General features: G+C 38.1%; 1 protein-coding gene across 1 annotated transcript in view; it reads left to right on the top strand.

The window, feature by feature from the left end:
- ZBED4 (zinc finger BED-type containing 4) overlaps nt 1–20,712 on the top strand; it is a 28,466-nt gene extending 7,754 nt beyond the window's left edge. The window contains exon 3 of the mRNA XM_038419273.2: nt 14,860–20,712. Within this exon, the coding sequence (XP_038275201.1) occupies nt 15,252–18,770 (3,519 nt within the window). The 5' untranslated portion in view covers nt 14,860–15,251 and the 3' untranslated portion in view covers nt 18,771–20,712. The remainder of the gene's footprint in view (nt 1–14,859) is intronic.
- The last annotated feature ends 3,735 nt before the right edge of the window (nt 20,713–24,447 follow it).

The following is a 24,447-nucleotide window of genomic DNA, read 5'->3' as shown; positions in this document are numbered from 1 at the left end:
TGACAATTCTTCTAGGTCATATGTCTGTAGTAAGCCTGAGAGGTCCTGTTGTGTACTAGTTCTGCCTTGGGATCATTTCCTTATTTAGAGCATAGGCTGTGTCTACACTACAGCTGGGATCGACACTCTGAGATAAATCCACCGGCAGTTGATTTAGCGGATCTAGTGAAGACCCGCCAAATCGACAGCAGATCGCTCTCCAGTCGACCCTGTACTCTACCCCCGATGAGAAGAGTAAGGTAAGTCAACAGGAGAGTGTTTCCTGTTGACCCCCTACAGTGTAGACCCTGCGGTAACTCAGCCGAAGATATGTTGACTACAGCTATGTTGTTCATGTAGCTGGAGTTGAGTAGCATAGGTCAACTTACCATGGTAGCATAGACACAGGCAGTTAAGGCTGTCTAAGACAGAATTATAGGAATAGGGATAAAAAAGAGCAGTTTCTCTGTAGTGGCCTTTCTATTCAACTCTATGAAAATAGACAATATTGCTTTCTCCAGAACATGGTAATATGTAATTTTAAATATTATTAAAATATATATTTGTCGCAGGTATTAAAACTGAAATGTAATGTGCACATCAGAGTGAGTTTTAGTACCTACTTCACATTTCATTATATGATGTCAAATACTGCAGCTTTTTATAGATGTACCTAAAGCAATTTTCTAATGTGGCTCTCAAGGTTAAAAGCATTAATTGGAAATACGAAAGTATCCACTTTAACTCTATTGTAAATGGGCATCATGTCTCCGCTATTATTCAAGAAATAATTCTTGAGGATAATCCTAGTCAAAATAACTATTGACTGCAAGCTAAGGTTGCTGCAGTAGATAATGTAATCTTATACTTATAGACATTAAGTAGTATGGAAATTTATATAAATATTTCATTTCCTTTACAATTCATACATTTCACTCCCCATTCTTTGTCATGCTCATTCATTGTGTCTTAACTTTAGATTGTAAGCACTTTGCAATAGGGCTTATGTGTAACATGGAGCATGCTTAGGGGCACTATAAAATAGAATATATGCCTATATTGGAGCTGAATGTGTCCTGTTAGTTAGAATTAAGGTTTTTATGGGAGTGTGTAAGGTGAAATTTAACATGTTTGAGAGTATGAAATATAAAAAAAATAGAATCTCTGTGTAAATGTTTAACCAGTCAGTTTCTTACATCTTCGTTTGGCTATAATTGTTTTCATGTAGGGGTTAAATTTACTGTATCAACTTGCAGTAAAAGTCATTTGTCTAGGTATTAAGAAATATTGTATAGTATACCTAAGAGTAAATATGAAGTTGCTAAATTTTCATACATATAATGTGTATCCACAAAAATAGACCTCAGCACAAAGCATATTGTGCACAGGTCATTGTGTGCTGGTGCTTGGGATTGCATAGAGTGGCTCTGATCCCATTGTGCACAAGAGCAGCATGAGTGTAGCTTAGGATATGTCTACACTGCAGTGTAAGCCCAGGGTTTGAATTTAGGCTCAAGCCCTAACCCTCTTTACATCTACACATACATTATGCTAACCCAGGGCCCAGATACAAGGTACCGGGACCCAACGGGGTTTAGGAGTTCTAACCTGAGTCAAGCTGGGACTCAGGATTCAATATTGGTTTGCAGTGTAGATGGAACCCCACTGGACTTGTGTTCTGGGAGACCATCAAAAGAATCCAATGGGCCAATGTGTTTTGTCCTCTGGACAGTCAAGTTTGGTGAACAGTCACGTTTTCCATACTGCACTATGATCAAAGGGCTAGAGCAACCACATTATGGTTATGGAGGGGAGCTAGGAAGTCTGGGATATGCATGGTTGGACTTGGGCACACGTAATTCAGTGTAGATGCTGGAGCACCAGGTTGCGACACAGGGTTCAGTGGGTTCCTAGCCTGGGATTACAAATGAGTGTAGACCCTCAAGCCCTAGGTTAACACACCCAGGGGCTGCGAACTAAAGTTCTACTAACCCTGTGCTTATGGTGCAATGTATACATACCCTTAGGGTATGTCTACTGAGGAATAAAAGACCCATAGGCATGGCTGTGGCTGGCCTGGGTCAGCTACTTGGGCGATCTGGGCTTAGCCTGCGGGGCAATAAAATTGCTGTGGGACGCAGAGCCGAAATGTCTACACAGCAGTTTTGTAGCCCAAGCCCCATGAGCCCAAGTCAGCTGACCTGGGCCAGCCATGAGTGTTAAACTGCTGTGTAAATATACCCTTTAGTTTCTGCAGACCTTCGGTTGAGTGTGTCAGTGAGGCTTAACTCCTGTGCAACTGAGATGATGTGCTATTTGGCAGGTTGCCTGCAGTATGGAACTGCAAGATTCATAGGAGCAGAGATCCTGCTTCTGCAGATCTTTTAGTTCTGCTGGCAGGTACATTCTTTTCTGCCTCTCAAAAGGGCTGATGTCTAAAGTTTGAAATCTCATAGTTCTAGTGTAAAATTTTAGATATGTTTTATTCATTAGCCTTTAGTCTAAATAGAAACAACTAAAAAAAAATTAAAACATCGAGCTTATTCATTAGATTTTGTTTGTGTATCTGCTTAGTATGAATTGTTAAATCAAGTCTAGTTGCAAGTTAGAGGGATCTAGCAATGTCAGACGCGTGCCCTGAAATTTTGAAAATGTCACTTCCAATTTTTAGAACACCTCCTAAAGTGGCTCTCCTAATCTTGTTGGAGCCCTCCTGGTGATTAATTAGGGGATTAGCACACCCTCTGGTCTCTCCCATCAGGTACTGGTATAGAAACAGTCATCTACATTTTTTCTGACCACTTTTTCTTTTTTCTTCGCTTTCTATCTTGATTACTTTTGTGTTCTCTCCCCCTGCACTCCTCCCTCTTTAGAAGGCTACAGACAGCCCAAGGAGGGGGGAATGAGAATATGCTAGTGGCTGTTGCATGTGTTCTCACAGTTAAGTAGAAAGTAGAAGGAAAAAGTTCGGCAGGTGGGCTAATACCTTGTACGTGCACTGAGGAAGTAGGATTAAAAGGGCAGCTTTCAAGGAGCCACATGCTATGTTAGCCACAGCTTTAGGAGTCTCTTTGCTGTTGGGGGTATGGAGGGCAGAGGGAGGGAACAAAGTGCCTTTCCTCTCATCTCTTCTCCTCTCCGTTGTTCCATTTATTTTGTTCAGTTCCTTTTCCTCACACCCCAAAAACATTAGGTTTGTTAAAAGGATTTACTTCCAGTTTTCTAGGAAATTAGACCTGTAAGTGATATAAAGAATAAATGGTATAATTTTGCTTAGGGAAAACAATAATTTTCATGCTCTGTGAAGCGATTTAAACTACTTTTAAATTAAAAAAAACAAACACAAACCACCCTCGATGCAACCTTAACCATTGATCCACAGATGATACTTTGATGATACTTCTCTGTGTTACAGGAAATGTTGCATGGATTCAAGTTTGTGAAGCACTTTGAGTATGCAAAATATTATTAAAATTCATTTTTTCATATAAATTAAATTCCTGTCCTAAATTTATATTTCACCTTTTTGAGCAAAATTGTATTTACCCATGCCTGCATCAATAGGACAGTTATCTTTTATGACCAGCTCCTTGGGGAGGAGGAGACTGGGCTTTTGGTGTGCCAGGGAGGAGACGAGTGTCTGTGTCAGAATTCCTTCTTGTACCAAATGCTGCCATGGTGGGAACCACCACCTTTTCCCTTGCTGGTAACAACTGCCTCTTTCTGCTGCAGTCTTGCCTATGCAGTAGAAGGCAAGCAAAATGTGCATGCAACAGAGACTAGGATCATTGACTCCTGACATGGAGCCTAGAGTAGTTGTAAGCTGAAGAGCTGGCTGACTGCTGACAAGTGGGCAGAAAAAGCCTCTGTAAAACTATCATAGTGGGGTCTAGGAGTGGGCTCATTATTGAAGTTAGAGATGGAACTTACTGTTCTAAAATGGGGTATGGGCCTTATGACACAGTGGAAGGCTCGGATGCCTGTGGTGAATGTACAGTTTACTTAGGCTTATAAGCACATCATACTTTATTTTGGGTTCTCAAGTTTAAACTTCATTGGGTGATCTGGTCACAGTTCCCATGATAGGCAAGGTAAAGCATTTCTAAAGTTGTTTTTTTTTTTTGTTTGTTTGTTTGTTTGTTTTTAAAGACTTTTAGAAAGTTTCCAAGCTAGCACTTTTGGTATGGTCAATTGTTAGTTGCAGCAGAAAAGAATCAGAGAAACATGTTACGATGAACCCAGGAAAAGACAAGCTTTGTTAAACCCTGTTAACAGAGAAAACCAAGGGGTTTGGAAATAGGAGGAAAGCCTAGAATAGAGATGAACTAGAGGTTTAGTTTAAGAATCATTTGTAATTTATGGTAACTTTTGGTAGCTGTAGAAAACTATTCAGAGCTCTTAACAGAACTAACTGTAAAAGAGTAGTTAAAGTTAGCAGCAAAATTAATATGGAAGATTTTGATTTAGTACTCATTGCCTCACAGAATATACATATTGCTTTTTCAGGGACCCTCTGCCTCAACACATGTATCTATTTTATTAATTCACCTCCATATGCATAATCAGGCTTCCAGTTCCAGCAAACAAAGGCTTAGTGTAAATATAGTACCTTGTCTCTATATAAATGTAACATACAGCAGAACCTAAGAGTTACGAACACCTCAGGAATCGAGGTTTTTTGTAACTGTGAACAAATGCTATGGTGGGTCTCTCAAAAGTTTACAACTGAACATTGACTTAATACAGCTTTGAAATTTTACTATACTGAAGAAAAGTGCTGCTTTTAGCCATCTTAATTTAAATGAAAAAAGCAGTTTCTTTACCTTGTCAAATCTTTTTTAAACTGTTCCTTTATTTTTAGTAGTTTACATTTGACACTGTACTGTACTGTATTTGCTTTTTTGGGGGTGGGGGGGTGACTCTGCTGCTGCCTGATTGTGTATTACAGGTTCCAAATGAGGTGTGTGATTGAATGGTCAGTTTGTAACTCTGGTATTCGTAACTCTGAGGTGTACTACTGCAATAAAATAATGAAAAATCTCCACAAGCTGTAAATAAATCTATCTTAAAACACTTAATTGTATTCAGTCCATCGAAGTCCAGCTCATATTGATGTCAGTGGGAATTATGTGTAGAGATCAACTGTTCTGGGCAGCCCTTGGGAATTAAAACAGACCTTCCTGGGTGCTGATTCTCATTAGTATTAAAGAAAACTGACACATAGTGAAAGTGTCCTAGCAGTTGATCTTTCAACTTGAATTTTAAAAAATTGACTAACTTAAATAAAAATCCAGTTTTGGTTAGAGCGCTCTTTAAATGAAGTATTCTAGATTTTTAAAAATCCTTTAAAATCTGTGCGTTTCTACTACTCTGTTAATATTTATAAGGATATTTTCAGGAAGAGAAACAGCAAAACTGACTAGACACAACATACCAGCTGCCCAGCCAGTCTCTATCACCTTATGCCTCCACCAGTACTGACTATTTGGCGTCATCTTGAATCACTTGTCATTTTATTCCTTGTTTCAGCGAAATTATTCATACATTGAAAACTTATGAATGTTCTTTTTCCTAGATATAGATTGGAGCAGGATTAAGGGAGACATGTCCTACGCGCGCGCGCGCACACACCCTGCCGTGAATGCCTCTTCATTTCTCAGCTGCACTTTCTATGTCCACTGTGCATACCAGATCATTGACACATTTAGGTCTTTCCATAGCGCAGGTACAGTAGGGGAACAGAGCAGAGTGGGTGTCATGAGGTAGGGAAAGAGCAGGGCTCTGCAATGTGGCTAATGAGTGGCTCTGTTTGGGGGGAGGGTTGTCTGAGGTGCAGTGTTTATGCTGTGTGAAGGGATGGTGTGGGGGAGAAACAAGATCAAAAAGAAGGTGTGCTCTGAATCTCGGGTGGCTTTTTAAAAGTTAACCTGGCATTCTCAACCAACAAAATGCAGTTTGTAGTGGGATAAATGTTTCTTTTGTCTTAAATTCTTCTTTTCTCATCTGTTTCTCTTTCCCTGATAGCAAGGTAAAAAGGGATCAGAGATATCACTCTCACCTTTCATTCTCCACCATATTGTTCTCCTATTCCAGTTCTTTTGTTGCTGGTCCCCTCATCCCCCCAAGAGCTTATAGCACTAGAATTTAACAGCAGCTTTGATGTCCAGTGCTAAAAAATCCTATGAACAAATGAAACCTAAATAGCAGTTTTTCTGTTGAAAAAGAAACCCTAATATTCAACAAATGAGTTTTCATAGTAACATTGTCCTAGGTCTTCTAATAATAACATTGCATAACCTGACATGGAGAATGTATGTGTCTAAATAATCAAACCATCAAAATGTCTCTGAGACAATCTCCCATTGAATTCAGTGGATGCAGAGTTAGGCCAGCCTTGAGAATTTCTGCAGATCTTACCCATAGTTACTATACAAAATTCCAAGAAGTTATAACAATATTGTGTTGACAAATGGCAAAGAAATTTAAGTCAGGGTTAACACTTGATATTGTATACGCTTGTAATTTTCTTTTTGGGGTCCATTAGATTTTTGGAATTGTAAAGTTTATTTTTATTTTTTCAAATTTAGCAGAGCAACTGTAACTTAAAGTTAATATATATTTAATGATTTTTGTATTGGGGTGTTGCCTGTCAGACTAAAATTAACTGTATTGCTGGGTTAGAACTTGGAAAATGAATAGTGCTTACCCTCAAAACATGCAAAGCAAGAACTACTTTTAGAGTGCAATCCTTGGGGTAGGGCTTGTTTATATTTGTTTGGTGCCTAGCACAATGGAGCTCCAGCTTGGTTGAGGCATGTAGGTGCTACAGGAATATAAACGTTTAATAATTTTCAAGTGGCTTATGAAAAGCAGAGAATGAATGCCAACATTTTCAAAAATAGCCTAAAGTTTGGCTTCTTGTTCATTATTTAGACACCCTTTTGATTTTCAAAAATGCTGAGCAACCAACATCCATCATGGAGGTAATTGGGAACTTTGGATGCTTTGCAGTTTTGAGAATCGGGCTCCTGAATATGGGCTGTAGAGCTAAACTTTCACCAAACATACTACCGATGTGGGCACAATATAATCTTTCTATTGTTTCTCTTCCTAGTTTCATACACATAGCTAGAACATGTGTAATATTTGAGGAACAAAATCTCCGTGTTATGAAGATGCTACATAGTGAGTGGAGGGCTAGTGAGAGTAAACAGGCTCTATTATTATGCAGATAAGGACTTGATCAATTCTTTAAATTTAAAATAAGACCGCATTCCTTAGAAGTGCTTTTATTTTAAATTACATGTTTAAATTACAAAATGTCTTTGAGTAAAGTTTTTAAAGGGACTTGTATCTGAAATTTCTTTTGGTCAGCAAATTTTTTTTCCTTTGGTTCTTGGCAGTGATTTGTATAGTCTTTTCATTATTTAATTGCTGGTCTGTTTCACTTCTTGTCTTGTACACTAGCACATCTTCTCTGTGTTCTAAAGGGGGGCTCTTTTTCATATGTTTGAGGAAATGTATTAAAAGTAATACGGTAGCAGAGTTGCTGCTGATTCCAAATTTGAACCCAGAATGCTTGGCCAGAACCAGGAAGAATCAGGAGTTAGGGTGTGCCTGTGTGAGGGGCTTAATACCTATGCAAGCGAGAAGTGCTGGGATCCTGGGGCGTGGAGGGTTGGTTCATGCCCTGCACCCTTTCCAATGATATAAAAAGTACCCGGCAGTGGCCTCTATGGACCTGATGAAGAAGACTGGAGCAGCAAGTTTAAAAAGGGAGAAGGCAATTGTAAAATCACAAATTAGCCAGGGGAAATTGGGGTTGGGTCACGTTGACTTGAATCTACTTTTGATGTATTTTGTAAGGCTGGCTATATTTCAACTTGACTGTGTCCTTTTAATTGAAACAGTCACTTCTGAGCTTTCTATTGGTGTCATCTTACTACATTATTTTTTGTGATGGGGGAAGGAGGCTGGGTACCCAAGAGACTGTTAAAGAACAAAAGCGTAACTTGAAATCAACAGTCCTACTCTAATTTTTAATATAAACAAAATGGTTCCTGTTTACATACAGTAAAATTATTTTGTGATTTTATACGGTAGGTAATTGTACTGCTGATTTTTCGCATTGCAGCATAGTTTCTATCACTAGAGATACAGCTGGAAAAGTCAACCCTCTGCATTTGTTACTAGGACTAAATAACGCAGATAGTGATAGTTGTGGCTGCATACTCGCATCTTCACACCTGTTACCCTGACCAGAATGAATTATTGACTTGGTCTCAGTCTCGGACCAGGCACCTAGATATTTTAGTTATGCGGGGAGCGATGAATTGTCTCTGATAAATCAGAGCCCTCCACGGAAAGTGAAAGAACAAGTAAGAGCTCACATACCTTTGTAGCTGGGTTCCTCAGTCCTCCCACTCTGCTCTGTCTGCCTCGGTCTGTGGGTTTCTTATTATTTTCCATCATTCATTTTCACTTTCCTCCTCGTGCTTTACCCTGGTCTGTATTGTACTCTTGTTCCTGACTCTTCTGATTTCCTGCCTTCACAGGGAAGTGGCTGGGGTGGGGAGAATCAGCTGCTATCACTGTACTTCAGATGATGCCCGGCCTTTTTCCAACAGCCTGTGTCCAACTGTCACAGAATCTCCACGAATCATCTGATTCCAACATTCTGTCCCCTATCCTGGTAAAGACATCGCACAAGATTCTGGGCATTTTTCTGCTCACTTACACTGGTATAAACCCTGTGTAACTTCATTGATATTGATTCTCAGCAGTTTGAGGGCAGAAATGGATGCTCTTTTTCTTCTCTGTTGTAATTCAAACAGCTAGCAATGATTTTGTGTATTCCAATGTAGAGAGTAGAATTTTCCACTATTGTAGTCCCTCCTAAAATAAATGTTTCCTTTTAAGTGCCAAATCTAGAATATTTTTAAATTACCAAATATAATTTTTTATTTCAATAAGTATTTCAGTAGTGCCTAGAGACCCACTCCAAAAACAGGACCTCGATGTGTTAGGCACTGTAGAAACTTACTATAAGACAGTCCTTGCCCTAAAGAGATTACATAATCTAAATGGACAAAGTGTGGGAGAAACATATTATCTCTGTTTTAAGATTTCCACAAGATTATGTGGCAGCACTGGGAATTTAATCCAGATATCCAGAGTCCTAGCCCAGTGCTTAGTGACAAATTGGAACAACAAGAATCCTGCCACTGTTAAAAATGAATCGGGTTTGAAAAGGAAATTTTAAGAGCATAAATGCAAGTAAAACAATTTTTATAATTCTTTCATTGTTTACAGTTAGGTATTTTTCGGTATTAGTAATCAGGAGTCTCTTAAAAGTGAGTTTGTCCTTTTTTTTTTCTACCGAATCCTTTTCTTCGTTACTCCTCTGATGACTGTTCTAGATATTACTCTTGCTTTGTTTTTGTGGTGATGGTAATTTATCCCACTTATTAATTTACACTTCTCTAAATTCTTATCCTATTAAAATTTCTCTAAAATATTCAGATCTTTTTATAATTGTTCTCAGGTGCCACTCCTATGTTGATATAATTTACAGACTGTATCTCCTGGAGGATTAACAAAGATAGCGTATATGTCTGGCCCCCAACCACTGTAAACTGTTCCAGTGGTGTATAGGGGGTATAAACATGATGCAATCAGCTACAGGGAGAACTCCCCCAGCTCAAGAATCACATGATCACTTTGTATAACCCTGTACATCTCCACTTGCAACTCCTGGTATAGTTATTGGGGCTAGGAACAGGGACTGTCGCCATGGTGCTACAGAAATTCTTGGCTGCTGCAGGCTAGGAAACAGCCTGTGGGCAGCCCCAGTAAACCATACGTTGTTTCTTCTTTCCTCAGCTGACCGAAAATTCAAATGGTACAAAAGTGACTTAGTCACAGAGCCTCTTTAAGGGCTCTGTTAGCCTTTAAGGTGCCACCGGACTCCTCGTTGTTTTTGTGGATACAGACTAACATGGCTACCCCTCTGATACATAGACCCTCTTTAGCTGCTTCCCAACTCTTGCCTCCCCTCCACCCCCCCCCCCAAGTCATGCTGTGAGGTTCAGCACGGGATCTGTTCTTTTAGGTCTCAAGACCAACTTTTGGGAACTAAAGTACTAATCCTGCAATTTGATCCACTCTGGCAGATATCTGTGCCTATGCAGAGCCCTGTTAACTTCAGTAGGACTCTTGAGTGTGTAAATCTCTACCCATATAGGTCTGATTCCAGGAATGGAGCCCTAGTCACTATCTTTTAATATAATCTTATAGTAACTTTCCAACTTTTCCAGGGCTGGATTGAAAGCTTTTGGTATAAAGTTTCTGTAGATAAATTAATTCCACTGCATTCCCAATCTCTTTGTTCAGTGAAAGTGTAATTTTGTCAAAGGCCAGCTAACAGGTTTATCTGGAATCATTTTTTTTAATCAACTTGTGTTGTTTATTCACCATGTTATTCTTAGTGGTTGTATATTAATATTCTTTTATTATTTTAATATTGACCTTTTTCACTTCAATACCAGATAAACATCAGAATAATAATTTCCTAGGTCGTCATCTCCTTTCATAAACTGAGTCTTGTTCTATATTTTCTTTTCTTCAAACAAGTTCATTAATTTAAAAAATAAACACTGTTGTTAGTTCTTGTTAGACTGATATCAGTTAAGCTTGATGTCTGTTGTTTCTTATTGATTACTATCTAATTTGCCAGATAGTCTTTCATCTCTTTCCTCACTACCAAAATCTAGCACTGTAGTCCTAATCCCAGTCCTACATATCTCTAATCATATTTAATTTCCTAAATTTTACTTAATGTTTGTACCACACTTGGAAAATATAAAGAACTAGAGAAGTGTGTGCTAAGTAATATTCCATAATTTATTTTAAAGTCTAAAATATGACATAAATTGAGAGTGTAAGCCACTCAGAGCTCTGAGTTTCTTTGTTAGAATTGGAGAACACCAATGAGGTTTAGTATCTACACTGGCCACTGTTGGGTTTTTCCATGTTTTATAAATCTGTGAACAAGATTGGAAATGCTGTCAAATTTACTGTTTTCCTGTTAGGATTTTCCATGGAAAACTGATATGTCTGCTCTTTTTTTCTTTAACCTCTCAATCATATTTACAAATTTTGTTTAATTTTCCCCTAAGTATTGAACAATATTTTCTTTCTTATTTCTATCTGAATTTTACTGCTTGCTTGTTGTAAAACTAGGCAAATATCTGGATGAGTTGATGTACCCCTCCCCCTGGAAGACCTCCACGTACCCCAAGGAATGCATATCCTTGATTGAGAACCACTGCCTTAAAGCAACCATATATGTTGCTAGTTTTATATATGAACTCTTTTTATAACTCAAGCACCTTTTAAAACACTTGTTATAAATGATCACTTGTTGAAGGATTCCCAGGAATATTTAGGTCCACAATTAACAGTAACCTACTAGTATGAAATCCAAATTTTTCTCAACCTCTGGGTACCTTACCTGTTTTCAGAAACAAGTTATCTACATATGTGAAAGTATTCTTTGACCCTGTTTTGCTATATGTTACTCAGCACATATAGATGTTTGTTTTTTTCAGAAATACTTTTTTGTCCTCGATCATAGTAGTAAATTTGAACAGGTGGTTTTTCTTTTTCTGTTTTCTCCTATCAAAATATTTGGACTTTCATTGCCATTATTACCTTCCTTAATTATCTGTATTTCGTTGTTTGTGTATATAAACTAGAAGAGATTTTCAAAGGCACAAATGACTTTCAGTTGGAGTTTGAAAATGTTATGCACTTGAGAATTTTGCTTGCAGTATTTTACAGTAACTATTTGTAAACTTGCATTTTAACAAATATGACACAAGTGTGTACTGAAGTAGGCAAGTTATTTACATCAAATGTTTTTTTTCTTAAGATAACAAATGATGATGTGCTCATTGTGACTTAGGCTGAATTTTCTGAATCATTTAATTCCGAATCAATGACAAACATTTCAAACTCTTTTAAAGTTGTTTCCAGTTGCACACCATAGTAACCATGCTATTTCCAGGAGAAAATTGAGGAGTTTCATTAGAAAGAAGCATTTGCTCACTTCAGGAGGAAAAACCCTTAGGAGAACATAGCAGTTTTCTTCAAAACCCAGAAGCATTCAACTGTACAAAAATACATTTAACTATCCATCTTTACCCCCTCCCCATATATTATCAGTCTCCATATTTCACCCAGCATACACTTCATGCTTTGTGAGAGGTGGCCAAAAGTGAATGGTTTCTAAAACTTGAAATTATTTTCATAAGGATTAGCAGACATATTTGTCTTTGGAAAAGCCATAGTATTTATACAGTTTGCATTAAATATGTGCTGTGGGGTATCTCTTTTTATGCATGTTTCTTGTATGAAGCAAAAACCTTTTCCTTGAATATCCTGTACTTCTAGAAGTAGCTCTTAAGCTGGAGTAGAGTTTCTGTGCCCCGTGTGCAAGCGTGCATAAATCCTGCAGAGTGGTTATAAGGTTTAGATTTCATTGTATGCCACTGTACATTTTTTGAAAAATTGAACTGATTGAAATCCTATGTAGAATTTAATAGGCAGAAGGATCATATGGATATGGATGATAAACCACTTAATACTAATGACAGAATTTCAAAAGTGATTGATGGTTTTGGGTGCTCCAATTTTTGGATGCTCATCTTGTCACCTTAAAGGGATCTGATTATTAGAAGATGAGGGTTGAAGAATTCCTGAAAAAAGACTGTTAAAAGTTTCTCAAATTGGGAACTAGTCTCTAGCCCCAGAATTCCTGTGTTTATGCACATGTGCATATTTAAGGGATATGTATTAGCTAATTCACATACACTCACCATCTGACAAAGATATTATCTTTCCTCATCCGCCCCTCCCTCCCCCATTTTCTTAGATTTCCTCTTTGAGGACTCCTTGCCCACTGTGTGTGTGTGATCATGTGTTACCAACTTTCACAAGTTTGTAGCGAGTGAGGTGACTGAGCGAGAGCTTCTGCAGCGGGAGCCAAAAAGTCCCAAATAAGGTCACATTACACAAGCCTGTATTAAATGCTGCCTGATATTGTTGTGTAGGGCTTCAGTCTTCTCTCCAAAACTAAAAATGCCAGTTAATTTTCTCTTCTGCCCGACACATAGCCCACATCTGCCCCCTTCTGTAGCATCAACAGGGCTCCACCTTCCACGGCTGGTGTTGAGCAGAGGTCCTCTTCTTTCCTTTCTTGGGTGGAAGGAGAAGCAGCAGCTGTCACTTTGCACAGGAGGGGAGGGAGCAGAGCTGCTGGGCTCTTTCCGCTGCCCCCTTTCTACATGTGAAAATGATATAGACTCTTCCTGCTTCTCCCAGGAAGGAGCTCTACCTCTTGCAGCAGCTATGGTAGGCTGTCCTTCCCTAGAAGGTAGGAAAATGCTGAAGCTAGCTAAACAAAGGGCCTTTTCCCTGCAGGTCTGAAAGTCATATGAAGGCTGCAGCTTTTGGTGTCCTCCCAAGATTGCCTACAACAGAGGCCAAATATCAGATTAACGGGGAGAGTTGACAGCTCTGTCAAAGCTTCTTGATACCATAAACCTTTTCCTGTGTCACTACGTGTGCCATGTAGATTTGTTACCCTGCTTTGTGTCTGGATAATCTTTGTATCCACCGCATTGCAGAGTCTACAGAGAAGCCACCTATATATGTGAAACATAGGCAGGGAGAATTAGCAAGGAAATTTTTACAAACGTATGTCCAAGCCTGCCTAAAATCTGTGCATTCTGTTGCGTGCTTCCCCCACACTGGGTGAATTTTAGCCCCTAAAAATCTCACTTACACAGACAAGAGTGCATTTTGTAGTGTTGAGTGTTAGGTTTTGTCATTGGTCATTCTCTAACATTGAAATGCTGATCAGTTTAATCAGTGACGTTTACTAGGAGTCAGCCAGGAGCTCTACTCTCCAGCCTTGCTGCCAACCTCTGTTCTTCCCTCACCTTAACCATGTTTGGTAAACCCAGCACCTGAGTCCCAGACTGAGAGACTCTCTCTCAGATGTCAGACCAGAAGTGCTCTGATGTTCCCTTGGACTTAACTGCCCATGGTTCAGCTGCCTTCGTAGCAGAATTTCAAGCTGTGGCCCATTACAACGTCAACTTCCCCTTCTGTGACCCTCTTGTTACTTTGTCTTAGCCCTTATTAGTAAGAAGGGGCAGGGTGATAGAATTGAAATCCAAGGTGTCAATATGGAAACCTGTAGTTCTGCTAGAAAAGCAGCTGCCTCCTGTTGTATCAGAGAAGGAATTGGCTGACAGAGCCAAGCAGCTTCATTGGTTTTTGTTATGTAGTTCAATTATCTTGAATAAACAGTTACTGCATTTAATTTAAAAAAAAAAAAATCCAAAGTGACGTGCATACAAGATATGGGGAGTGATGGAGTGAATTTTTGAGTTTGTGAGGACTGTGGTTGCTCAGCTAGAGGAACCCAAAGAAAGGTTCAAGAAAGCTGGATGTATTTCAAGGAATAAGTATTTCCTCATCAAAACTTAATGTTTTTAAACATATTATATGGAACATTCAGTTGTTCTCTGAAGAATTATAACAAATTTGGAGACTGAATTCAATCACTGAAATATGAAACAAAGCAAAACTAAAATCCCTAAGTGCAAAACTCAAAGCTAAAATAACTAGAGTTTCCACCTGTGTGCTCGTGAGAGTGAGTGTGAAATAGTCCTTTTTGACAAATACTAAACTGTTAGGTTTTTTTAAGGGGGGGAAATCACATTAAATAAGCACACTGTTTCTAGAAGTATATCTTAATTTTTCATGCATTATAATCTGAACTGTTAAACATGGTTTTCTTTTTATTTCTAGATGGCGTGAAAGGATCATAATTACCTAATCAACATGAACAGAATAGCTTCCTGGATGAAGAAAACAAACGTTCAGTTCATAGGCTTATGTCTACAACATGAAGTATTTAATAGTAGCTGTCTTTGAGAAATTAATTTGTGACCTGAGATCTCCTGGTCCCGGAAAGAAATTGAGATTTTACAAATTAGAGCTATAATTTTTCAGCACGTTTTTTGTGACTAATGATATTTAAATCTGCACAACAAAAATATAGAATACAAAACCCAAGGGTTATACTGATACATTTTTTTGTGCATTACGCAGGATATCATTTTAAATTTAAATTTTTAAATCATCTTTACTTTTATTTATTTCTTAATACATGAAGACTCAGCAAGAATAATTTTTCACCCATGGAAAAAAATAAGGCATACTCCCCAAAAATGGACAGTAATTTTGTGTTAGATAAAATCAACAATTTAAAAGTAGAGCAAGAAGATGATGGCATAAATAATTGTACTTTGGAAAGAATGGATATAAAAAATGAACATGAAGATTTCAAACATACAGACAGTAGCGATGAACAAGAAGATAAAGAAAAACATTTCATTAATAACAATCCTGGCAAATATTTATCTACAGAAAATGAAGATGATTATGGATCTCTGTTTTCTCAGTACAGTAGTACTCTTTATGATGTAGCAATGGAGGCTGTGACACAAAGCCTTCTTTCTAGCAGAAACATAAGCTCCCGGAAAAAATCCCCTGCTTGGAATCATTTTTTTATATCCCCTCGAGACAGCACTAAAGCAATATGTATGTACTGTATGAAAGAATTTAGCAGGGGTAAAAATGAAAAGGACCTAAGTACAAGTTGTCTCATGAGGCATGTGAGGAGAGCTCATCCTACTGTACTTATTCAAGAAAATGGAAGTATGCCGGGTCTAGCTTCTCTTTCTTCGCCTTCATTGTTACTGCCTGCTCAGTCTGCAGATGTTGGAGATCTAAGTGCTGTGTTATCACCTATAAAACTCGTCAAGAAAATTGCTTCCAAGATGCCATCTCCAGATCGAGTAATTGAGGAATCTGTTTCTATAGTCTCTTCTGAAGAAATATCAGATCTTTCAGTTTCTGAAAAGTGCATCAAAGAAGAAATCATGGCTGGGTCATCTCCACCCTTACCCAACAATCAATATGATGAAACTGTGGAGAATGTAGCAGAGAAAACTGTTCCAATTCCAAAGAGTACATCAGGTTCCAGAAGAAGATCTGCTGTCTGGAAACACTTTTATTTGTCTCCTTTAGATAATTCTAAAGCAGTTTGCATCCACTGCATGAATGAATTCAGTAGAGGAAAGAATGGAAAAGATCTTGGAACTAGTTGCTTAATAAGGCACATGTGGAGAGCCCATCGTTCCATCGTTTTGCAGGAGAATGGCGGTGGTACGAGCATACCACCCTTGTACTCTGCTCCTCCAACTTTATTGCCTTCTTTACTGCCCTCTGACGGTGATCTGAATTCTGTGTCGTCCTCTCCAGGAAAACTGCTTAAAGAATCAATGTCTGCTTCTTCCTCTCCAGATAGAATGGCAGAGGAGATCCATTCTACTCTCCCTTCTGGAGATGCTCTGGTGGAAGACTCATCGATGTTGTCATCTGATGATATAGGTGAAGCCTCCTTAGTGTCTTCTCCTGAGAAGCAGTGTGAGGGATTAAGTCCATTGATATTTGAACAAAGCTCTGTGTTTCAGCAGAATAAAAGAATTATGAAAAGGCTTAAATCAGAAGTTTGGCATCATTTTTCACTGTCTCCCGTGGACAGTCTAAAAGCTATATGTAGATACTGCAGTTGTATGATAAGTTGTGGGAAAAAAGGAGATGTAGGCACAAACTGCTTGATGAGACATCTATATAGACGCCATCCTGAGGTGATTGGAAACCAGAAGAGTTTTATAGATGCGAGTTTGGCAAATTCTCCTTATGCTACTTTGGCTTCCGCAGAATGTTCCTCTTCAAAATTGATTGATTTACCCACAATGGTTACAAATGGTAATCCGATTATATTTCCTGTCAATAGCAAGAAGACCTCAAAACTGTGGAATCACTTTTCAATTTGTTCTGCAGATTCAACTAAAGTAATATGTATGCACTGTGGACGTACAATAAGCAGGGGGAAAAAGCCAATAAATTTAGGTACAAGTTGCCTTCTAAGACATTTGCAGCGGTTTCATAACAATGTGCTGAAAACTGATGTTTCAGAGACAGTGTTGTCCTCTTCTACGGATAATCACAAGCCACTGAGTACAGAATTATTAGGATCTTCAACCTTTGATGAAACCAATGACAAGTTGTGTGATTCTCACCCAGTTGCCAAAAAAATTACAAGTCTTGTAGCTGAAATGATTGCACTTGACCTTCAGCCATATTCTTTTGTAGACAACATTGGCTTTAACAGGCTGCTTGAATACTTGCAACCTCAGTATTCCTTACCTTCACCATCGTATTTTTCTAGGACAGCAATTCCAGAAATGTATGATAATGTGAAACAAATAATAATTTCACATCTGAAAAAAGCTGAAAGCGGAGTAATACATTTTACATCAGGAATATGGATGAGCAATCAAACACGAGAATATCTAACTCTTACTGCTCACTGGGTAACATTTGAGTCCTCATTTAGACCACAGTGTGAAGATTACCATTGTACAGCACTTTTAAATGTGTCACAGATTGATTGTGACTACAATGGCATCAGTATTCAAAAGCAGTTAGAATATTGGTGGGAAGCCTGGATAACTTCCATTGGCCTTCAGATTGGGATTACTGTTACTGATAATCAGAGTATTGGAAAAACTTTAAATGAAAGTGATCATTCGAGTGTGCAGTGTTTTGGTCACACTGTTAATCTCATAGTAAATGAGGCTATTAAAAGTCAGAGAATGGTTCAAAATTTGCTTAGTATTGCAAGAAAGATTTGTGAACGTGTTCATCGGTCAGCAAAAGCAAAGGAGAAATTAGCTGAGTTACAAAAAGAATACGAGTTGCCCCAGCATCAACTTATTCAAGATGTTCCATCCAAATGGAATACATCATTCCATATGCTTGAACGCTTAATTGAACAGAAAAGAGCAATTGATGAAATGTCAATAGAGTGCAGCTTTAGGGAGCTGATAAGTTGTGATCAGTGGGTAGTTATGCAATCTGTGTGTCATGCTCTGAAACCATTTGAAGTTGCGAGTAGAGAGATGAGTACACACATGTCCACTTTAAGCCAGGTGATTCCAATGATTCACATACTTAACAGAAAAATAGAGATGTTGTTTGAGGAAACAATGGGCATTGACACCATGTTAAAATCCTTGAAAGAAGCTATGGCGAGTAGATTGTCTAGCACACTTCATGATCCAAGGTACATTTTTGCTACACTTTTAGACCCCCGCTACAAAACGTCCTTATTTACAGAGGAGGAGGCTGAACAATATAAACTGGACTTAATCAGGGAGCTGGAAATATTGAGTTCTACCTCAGATGATAAACCTGTTTCTAATGGGTGCGATATAGGTTCACCATCTACAAACTCCTGTGGGGAGGATAATCTTTGGTCACTTATGGCTGACATGAAAAAATCAAAAGATCTAAAAGAGAAGGCAAAGTTACCAGAGGATATGGTGCTCTCATACTTGGAGGAAGAAGTGCTTGAGCATAACTGTGACCCACTAACTTACTGGGACTTTAAGAAGTCATCTTGGCCAGTATTGTCAAAATTGGCTGTCAGATTCTTGGGTTGTCCACCAAGTATTGTTCCTTCAGAGAGATTGTTCAATACATCCAATGAAAACAGCAGCTTTAGTCAGTCAAGGCTAATGATTGAACACTTTGAAAAACTTATCTTTTTGAAAGTGAATCTTCCCTTAATATACTTCCAGTATTGAAACCAATGAACAAATTAGACAAACTATTGTTGCTCACTGGATATTAAATATTTGGATTGTTAAATTGCTCCAGTAGGGGCCATGTATGACATCTAATCAGTGACTGTAATTCAAAATTTTAGTTTTGTCAGCTTTCATTAAAATGTCTACATGTGCCTTATTCATAGTTCTTCAGGCCAGATATTGTATATATGTTTTTTAAAAGTTCACATTAGAAATAGCCTGTCTTGTCAAATTATACATAATTATGTAGGTTTTAATCCATAATTGTAAATGAACTTAAAGCGCGGTCATTTGTTTTAATAGAATGGCAAAAAAAGATGTAAACAGTTCTATTCTGTAGTTTTTTATTCAATTATGTAAAACGCATAAACCAGGTACTGTATTTTAGTTAAACATTGCTTTAATTGCAGCAAAATAGCTTTTGTAGCTGTCAAAAGAAAGCTGTACATAAAAGGTGGAGTTCAAGCCATCTTTTTACCTAGCAGTTTTTAATTGCAAGCCCTAAAGTACTTCAAGGGTTATGAAGAATTATTATGGAAGATGTTTACTATGACAGGAAACTATTGAATTACTATTTGAAAATCTAACTAAATTTAGAGGTATTATGAAACATCAGTTATACAGTAATCTGTAATAAAACTTGCCATGTGCTGTTCTCCTATTCAGGTTTTACGTTGTAACTGAATTACAGAAATATTCTGAGTATTTATATAAGCTCTTTTTGGAAGTTTTTATCAAAGTTTTGTGAATGAATACTTGTTGTTTAATGCAGTGCATGAAAAGGCAAGACATTTACAGTGAAAGATCTGATGTTCTAAAGCCTTTTTTTAATCTTTAGTGCATCAAAATTATAAGGGTTCCCTGGTATAAAAACTGAACCCTGGTTCCCGACATGATTACAGCCAGCTATAACAAATTGTCTTAAAGTTCCTTGTATAAAAATAAACTCTGATTCTGAAGAATAGCCTTATGGATACGGTGCACTGCTTAGAATTTTATGTAGTAGGGTTGATTCATAATTGTTTGGTGTCCATCATGCAAATGAGTAGGTTCCTACCAAATTCATGGTCTATTATAAGATTTTAAAAATCATAAATTTCATGATTTCAGCTGTTTAAATCTGAAATTTCACAGTATTGTAATTGTAGGGGGTCTGACCCAAAAAGGAGTTGTGCACGGGTTGCAAGTTTATTGTGGAGTGGGGGTGGGGAGGTTCCAGTACTGCTACCCTTCTGCACTGCTGCTGGTGGCTCAGTCTTCGGAGCTGGGCAGCTGTGGACCGGTGGCTGTTGACTGGAAGCCCATCTCTGAAGATAGAGCCGCCACCAGCAGCACTGCAGAACTAAGGATGCCATGATATGGTATCTGTTGTCACCCTTCAGCACTGCTGCCTGCAGAGCTGCTGCTCTCCAGCTACCCAGCTCTGAAGGCAGTGCAGAAGTAAGGGTGGCAATACTGCGACCCGCCTAAAATAACCTTGTGATCCCCCTGCAACTCCCTTTTCGGTCAGGACCCCCAATTTGAGAAACACTGGTCTCCCCTGTGAAATCTATATAGTATAGGGTAAAAGCACACAAAAGACCAGATTTCCATGGTGCATGAGGCATTTTTAATAGCTGTGAATTTCGCAGGACCCTACCAATGAGTTACTATAGAACCCTCTAAACTTCAAAAATAGAGTAAAAATAGCCAGCATTTAAATTGTAAACAATGTTTTCCATGTTTTTCTTTAAACTACTAAAGAGTCATCTTCCCATTTCAGTTTGATTAAATACTTTTGGGAAGCAAGTCATTCATTTGCCTATGACCTTTTAGAAAAATTGTAGTTTTGTTAAAATACTGTACCTATGCTAATCTAATTTTGCATTTACTATGTTTTAGTGTATTTATAAATGGTGAACTCGGTTTCTGAAATTAAACATTTTATTTGCAATTTCTAGTGCTATTGAACACTGCCTTTTTCGATTCAGATGGAAGTAGAAAAACTGTTTTAATGTGAGAATGAAACTGACTGACTAAAATACATACAGAATCATATATTTTAGAACAGACCATTATATGGAAGGGAGATTAATTGGTATATTTAGCTCTCTGGATTTCAAAGGCTATCTTCTGTAGCCCTTACGTTTGAGTAGCGTCTTACTGCAAGTACTTCCATTGATTTCAGTATGCCTACTCTACCTGAGTAAAGGTTGCTGAGATGTTCTCCCAGTGGCTTAATAGTTACTACATGACACTTCCCAAAACATTTTGAAAATAGGCTGTTAATGGAACAATTAAAACTAAATTCTGTTCTCAACTATATGCGCAATAACACCACTGAAATATATGGGAATTATACTTGGCCTGAGACCAGAAAGTTTTGTTCTAACCTAGTGCTTTCCCGTCTGGGTCTTTTGGCTTCGTCCTCTACATTGCCTGGGCATCAGCACAGTGGGTCAGTGAGAACATGCAAAAGACGACTGAGTCTCTGCTCAGTTCTAGTCTGCAGCTTCACTCAGGCTAGGAACAAGTCCTGCTGAGCTGTTGTACCCCTGGGCTGAAGCATGCTCAGTCACTCTGTGAAAATGATGCATACGCAGTCTGGTCAGCACTAGAAGATGTGAAAGGCTTGAGTATGCTCGGAGTGGACAGAATCTTCAAAGATTTTTAGCTGCTAAACACTTACAAGTCTGAGCAATCTGACCAGTAACTTTTCAAAGACGTAACTTGACCAAATTTGGGTGGATTTTCAAAGGGATGGCAAAAATCCCTGCTGTGAAATCCAGCTCCTACCAAATTTCAAGTCCTTACTGTGAAGCATGGGGGAGCTAAATTTCTCAAAGAAAACACTGCCAGAATTTTTTAGCGTAGGTAAAACGTATTTTTCCTTAGTCTCTTTCTTGGAAATGACTGAAAAAAATTTCCAAAATAAAGTTCAGCCTGAGGCAGAAACCCAGCATGAAAATTTCAGCCCAACTAGTTAGTTTGGCAAAGTAATAAGCAACAGAAAACCACTGTATAACGGAACATGTCAAACAGTGCTACCAGCTCCACTTATAATAAGAGATTTGAAATGAAAATGTAGGGTACTCGGATTTGATCACGTCATTGTAATTTTATATTAACAATTGTAACGCAATTCAACTATTACACACTGGTGCCACATTAAAAGGATCAGCACCTACCACTGTGTGTGGGGCGGGGGAAACAAATCTCAGGGCAAAAATACACTAAATTGCTTTTTCTAAGGAATATAGTAACTTTTAAGGTTAGGATTCTCATTAATGATGCTTTTATTCCTGTCTCTTCTCCCTCCCCCCCCTTCAACTAGTCATAGTGACAAACTGCATTAAAGACAAAGCTGCGACCAGTTGTGTAACCCACTAACAGTGAAAGCTGTGGTCAAACAGTCTTGCTTATATTGATATGCTGGTTTGTGGTTTTGTTTTCTTATTGCAGTTTGAAGAATTAAACTCATTTGTGTAGAGGGAATCTAAGCATTCAGAACTACAAGTAAAAGCATCTGGGGGTGGTCATCTTCTAGTGTTTATAAGTGTGTGCTGTGAAGAGCACTCCTAAATTTTGGGGGAAAGTAGGGTAAAGGTAGCTAGCAGTGAGGAGTCTTCTGTACAGGCCTCCTAGCTCTGTAGCAGAGGCATCCTCTCCTGAGGCCAATCTGATAGTTCAAAAAAATGGAAATTTCATCCACAAAAAAAGACACAATGAAGATAAGGTTGCAGCATTGATGGGTAAGCTGGGTGTATATTTTTCCAAACGATCATCTCTGGCAAGATTTCACTGCATGGGGTTTATGCTCTCTCGTGAACAGAGAGAATATTTTGAAAGAAGACATGGTCTGGTGTTCTTTAGAAGTTTAAAATGTTCTGGAAGCATTATGTATTAACAATGATACCTAAAAGTTCAGATTTTACAGAAACTAACCAGAACAGTAAACTTTTGAAAGACAACTTTCAGTGTTTTTTTAAAAAAAAAAAAAAAAAAAGTGCAAAAAGCCCACATACATTTGTGCCTATAAATGTATGGCTGATTCATACATAAAGCAACACAATGGTGCTATTTCTCCTCTGAGTATATTTCTAAACTTAAGCCTAGGTCAGAGGGCTTCTTAAAAGTTTTTGTCAAAACCAGCCAACCAAAAAACAAGCCAAACCCCATACGTAGCCATTCACAAAAGTTGGAAAATTAGCTTATAAATCCAGACGGCAATGGCTGAGTGCTCCACCTATTTACTGACTTCTCACTTAAAGCTATCTAAAGGACCAAAGACTTACGCCCAACTAAATAAATGGTGCAATACTTCCTACTTCAATCTGAAAATATATAGTTGCTTCTCTACAGTGGCAGTTAGGGTAATTATTTGTTTCAGTGGCATGTTGTGGTACTGCACCCTTAATCTTTACTTCATTAAAACTTTTTTTTTTTTGGTGGGGGGGGAGAATATACTGAAGTCAATGGAAAGTTTTTTGCAAACTAGGAATTAGATTATTTTGTTTAACAATACACCAGAAAACAGATGATTCTCTTCTAAATGCCCATGCCTTTGAAGCTGTGTTGTAAAACTTCTAAGACCAAAAAAAAATCAACTTTGAGATTTGGAAAGATGAACTCACTCAAAACTTTCCTTTGTGTTTTGTAAACTTACATGCTTGCACACTTACTCTTTTCAATACCTCTTATATTATTTGATGCTTAGGATGGCTCTGGAGGGAATTAGATAAGTTTGTTGTTTTTTTTTTTTTTTCTTCCCCAAAGGGAAAATCAAATAGATGGCACTTCACCAATGGCAATTTCAAGGGAGGCCAAAGACTGGTTTAACAGGTTTTGCAGAATCAGCCTTGCAAGAGTACTGCGTGAGAGAGCCTCAACTGCCACAATGGAGCAGGCTCCACCCAATATTAGCAGTTCCTCTCATGCATGAGCACTGAATCTTACATGGGGGCTTCAAAAGAAAACAAAATCATAGAGTTGTAAACATGCACTTCCATGAATTGGAAGGTGAGCACCTGCTTCTTTTTCAGTGGGGAAACTTTTTGTTCAGTAAAATATTTTATGTCTTGAATTTTCAGACAATAAGGAAGACTTACATATTCGATTGCTAAACTCCATCACGTTTATACTTGTCACTGGTATTGAATTTTCATATGCTGCTGGACCTCTCACCACACCAGATCTAGTATGGTTAAGAAAACAAGATGTCACAATTTAAATTGATACACCACATCCCTTGTTTATTTGAGTAGACTGTATAAGTTTACTTAGCAGGAATTACTGGTGAGAGGTGGTAGATTCAGTGCTGATTTTGATCATGTATCTGTGTGAAAGCTTATATAGCTTAAAGTCTAAACTGCGTGAAAGCTGAGTGAATCAGTCTCAAAGTATGATCTCTAAACACAAGGACATATCACCAAACCTATACTGTACAGTACATTTGTCTCCTAAATATGTTCTAGCCATATCCCTTTGCAAAGTCTTCCAGGACAACTTAATTCCCTGAAATTTATAGAAATGGATGTTTTTATAGGTACATGTCTTTGTTACATGTCAAGATAGTTTGGTTGTGGAGGAAGGATTATTGAACAAAAAAACAAAACTAAATATTTTTCTCTGAAATCTAAGTTGTCCTTTCTCCCTGTTCAATATAAAAATGTGATGATCCCTATTCTAATTCCCA

Source organism: Dermochelys coriacea, chromosome 1, assembly GCF_009764565.3.
Source record: "Dermochelys coriacea isolate rDerCor1 chromosome 1, rDerCor1.pri.v4, whole genome shotgun sequence".
In the NCBI taxonomy this organism is placed as follows: Eukaryota; Metazoa; Chordata; order Testudines; family Dermochelyidae; genus Dermochelys; species Dermochelys coriacea.
This window is presented reverse-complemented; position numbering and strand designations above follow the sequence as displayed.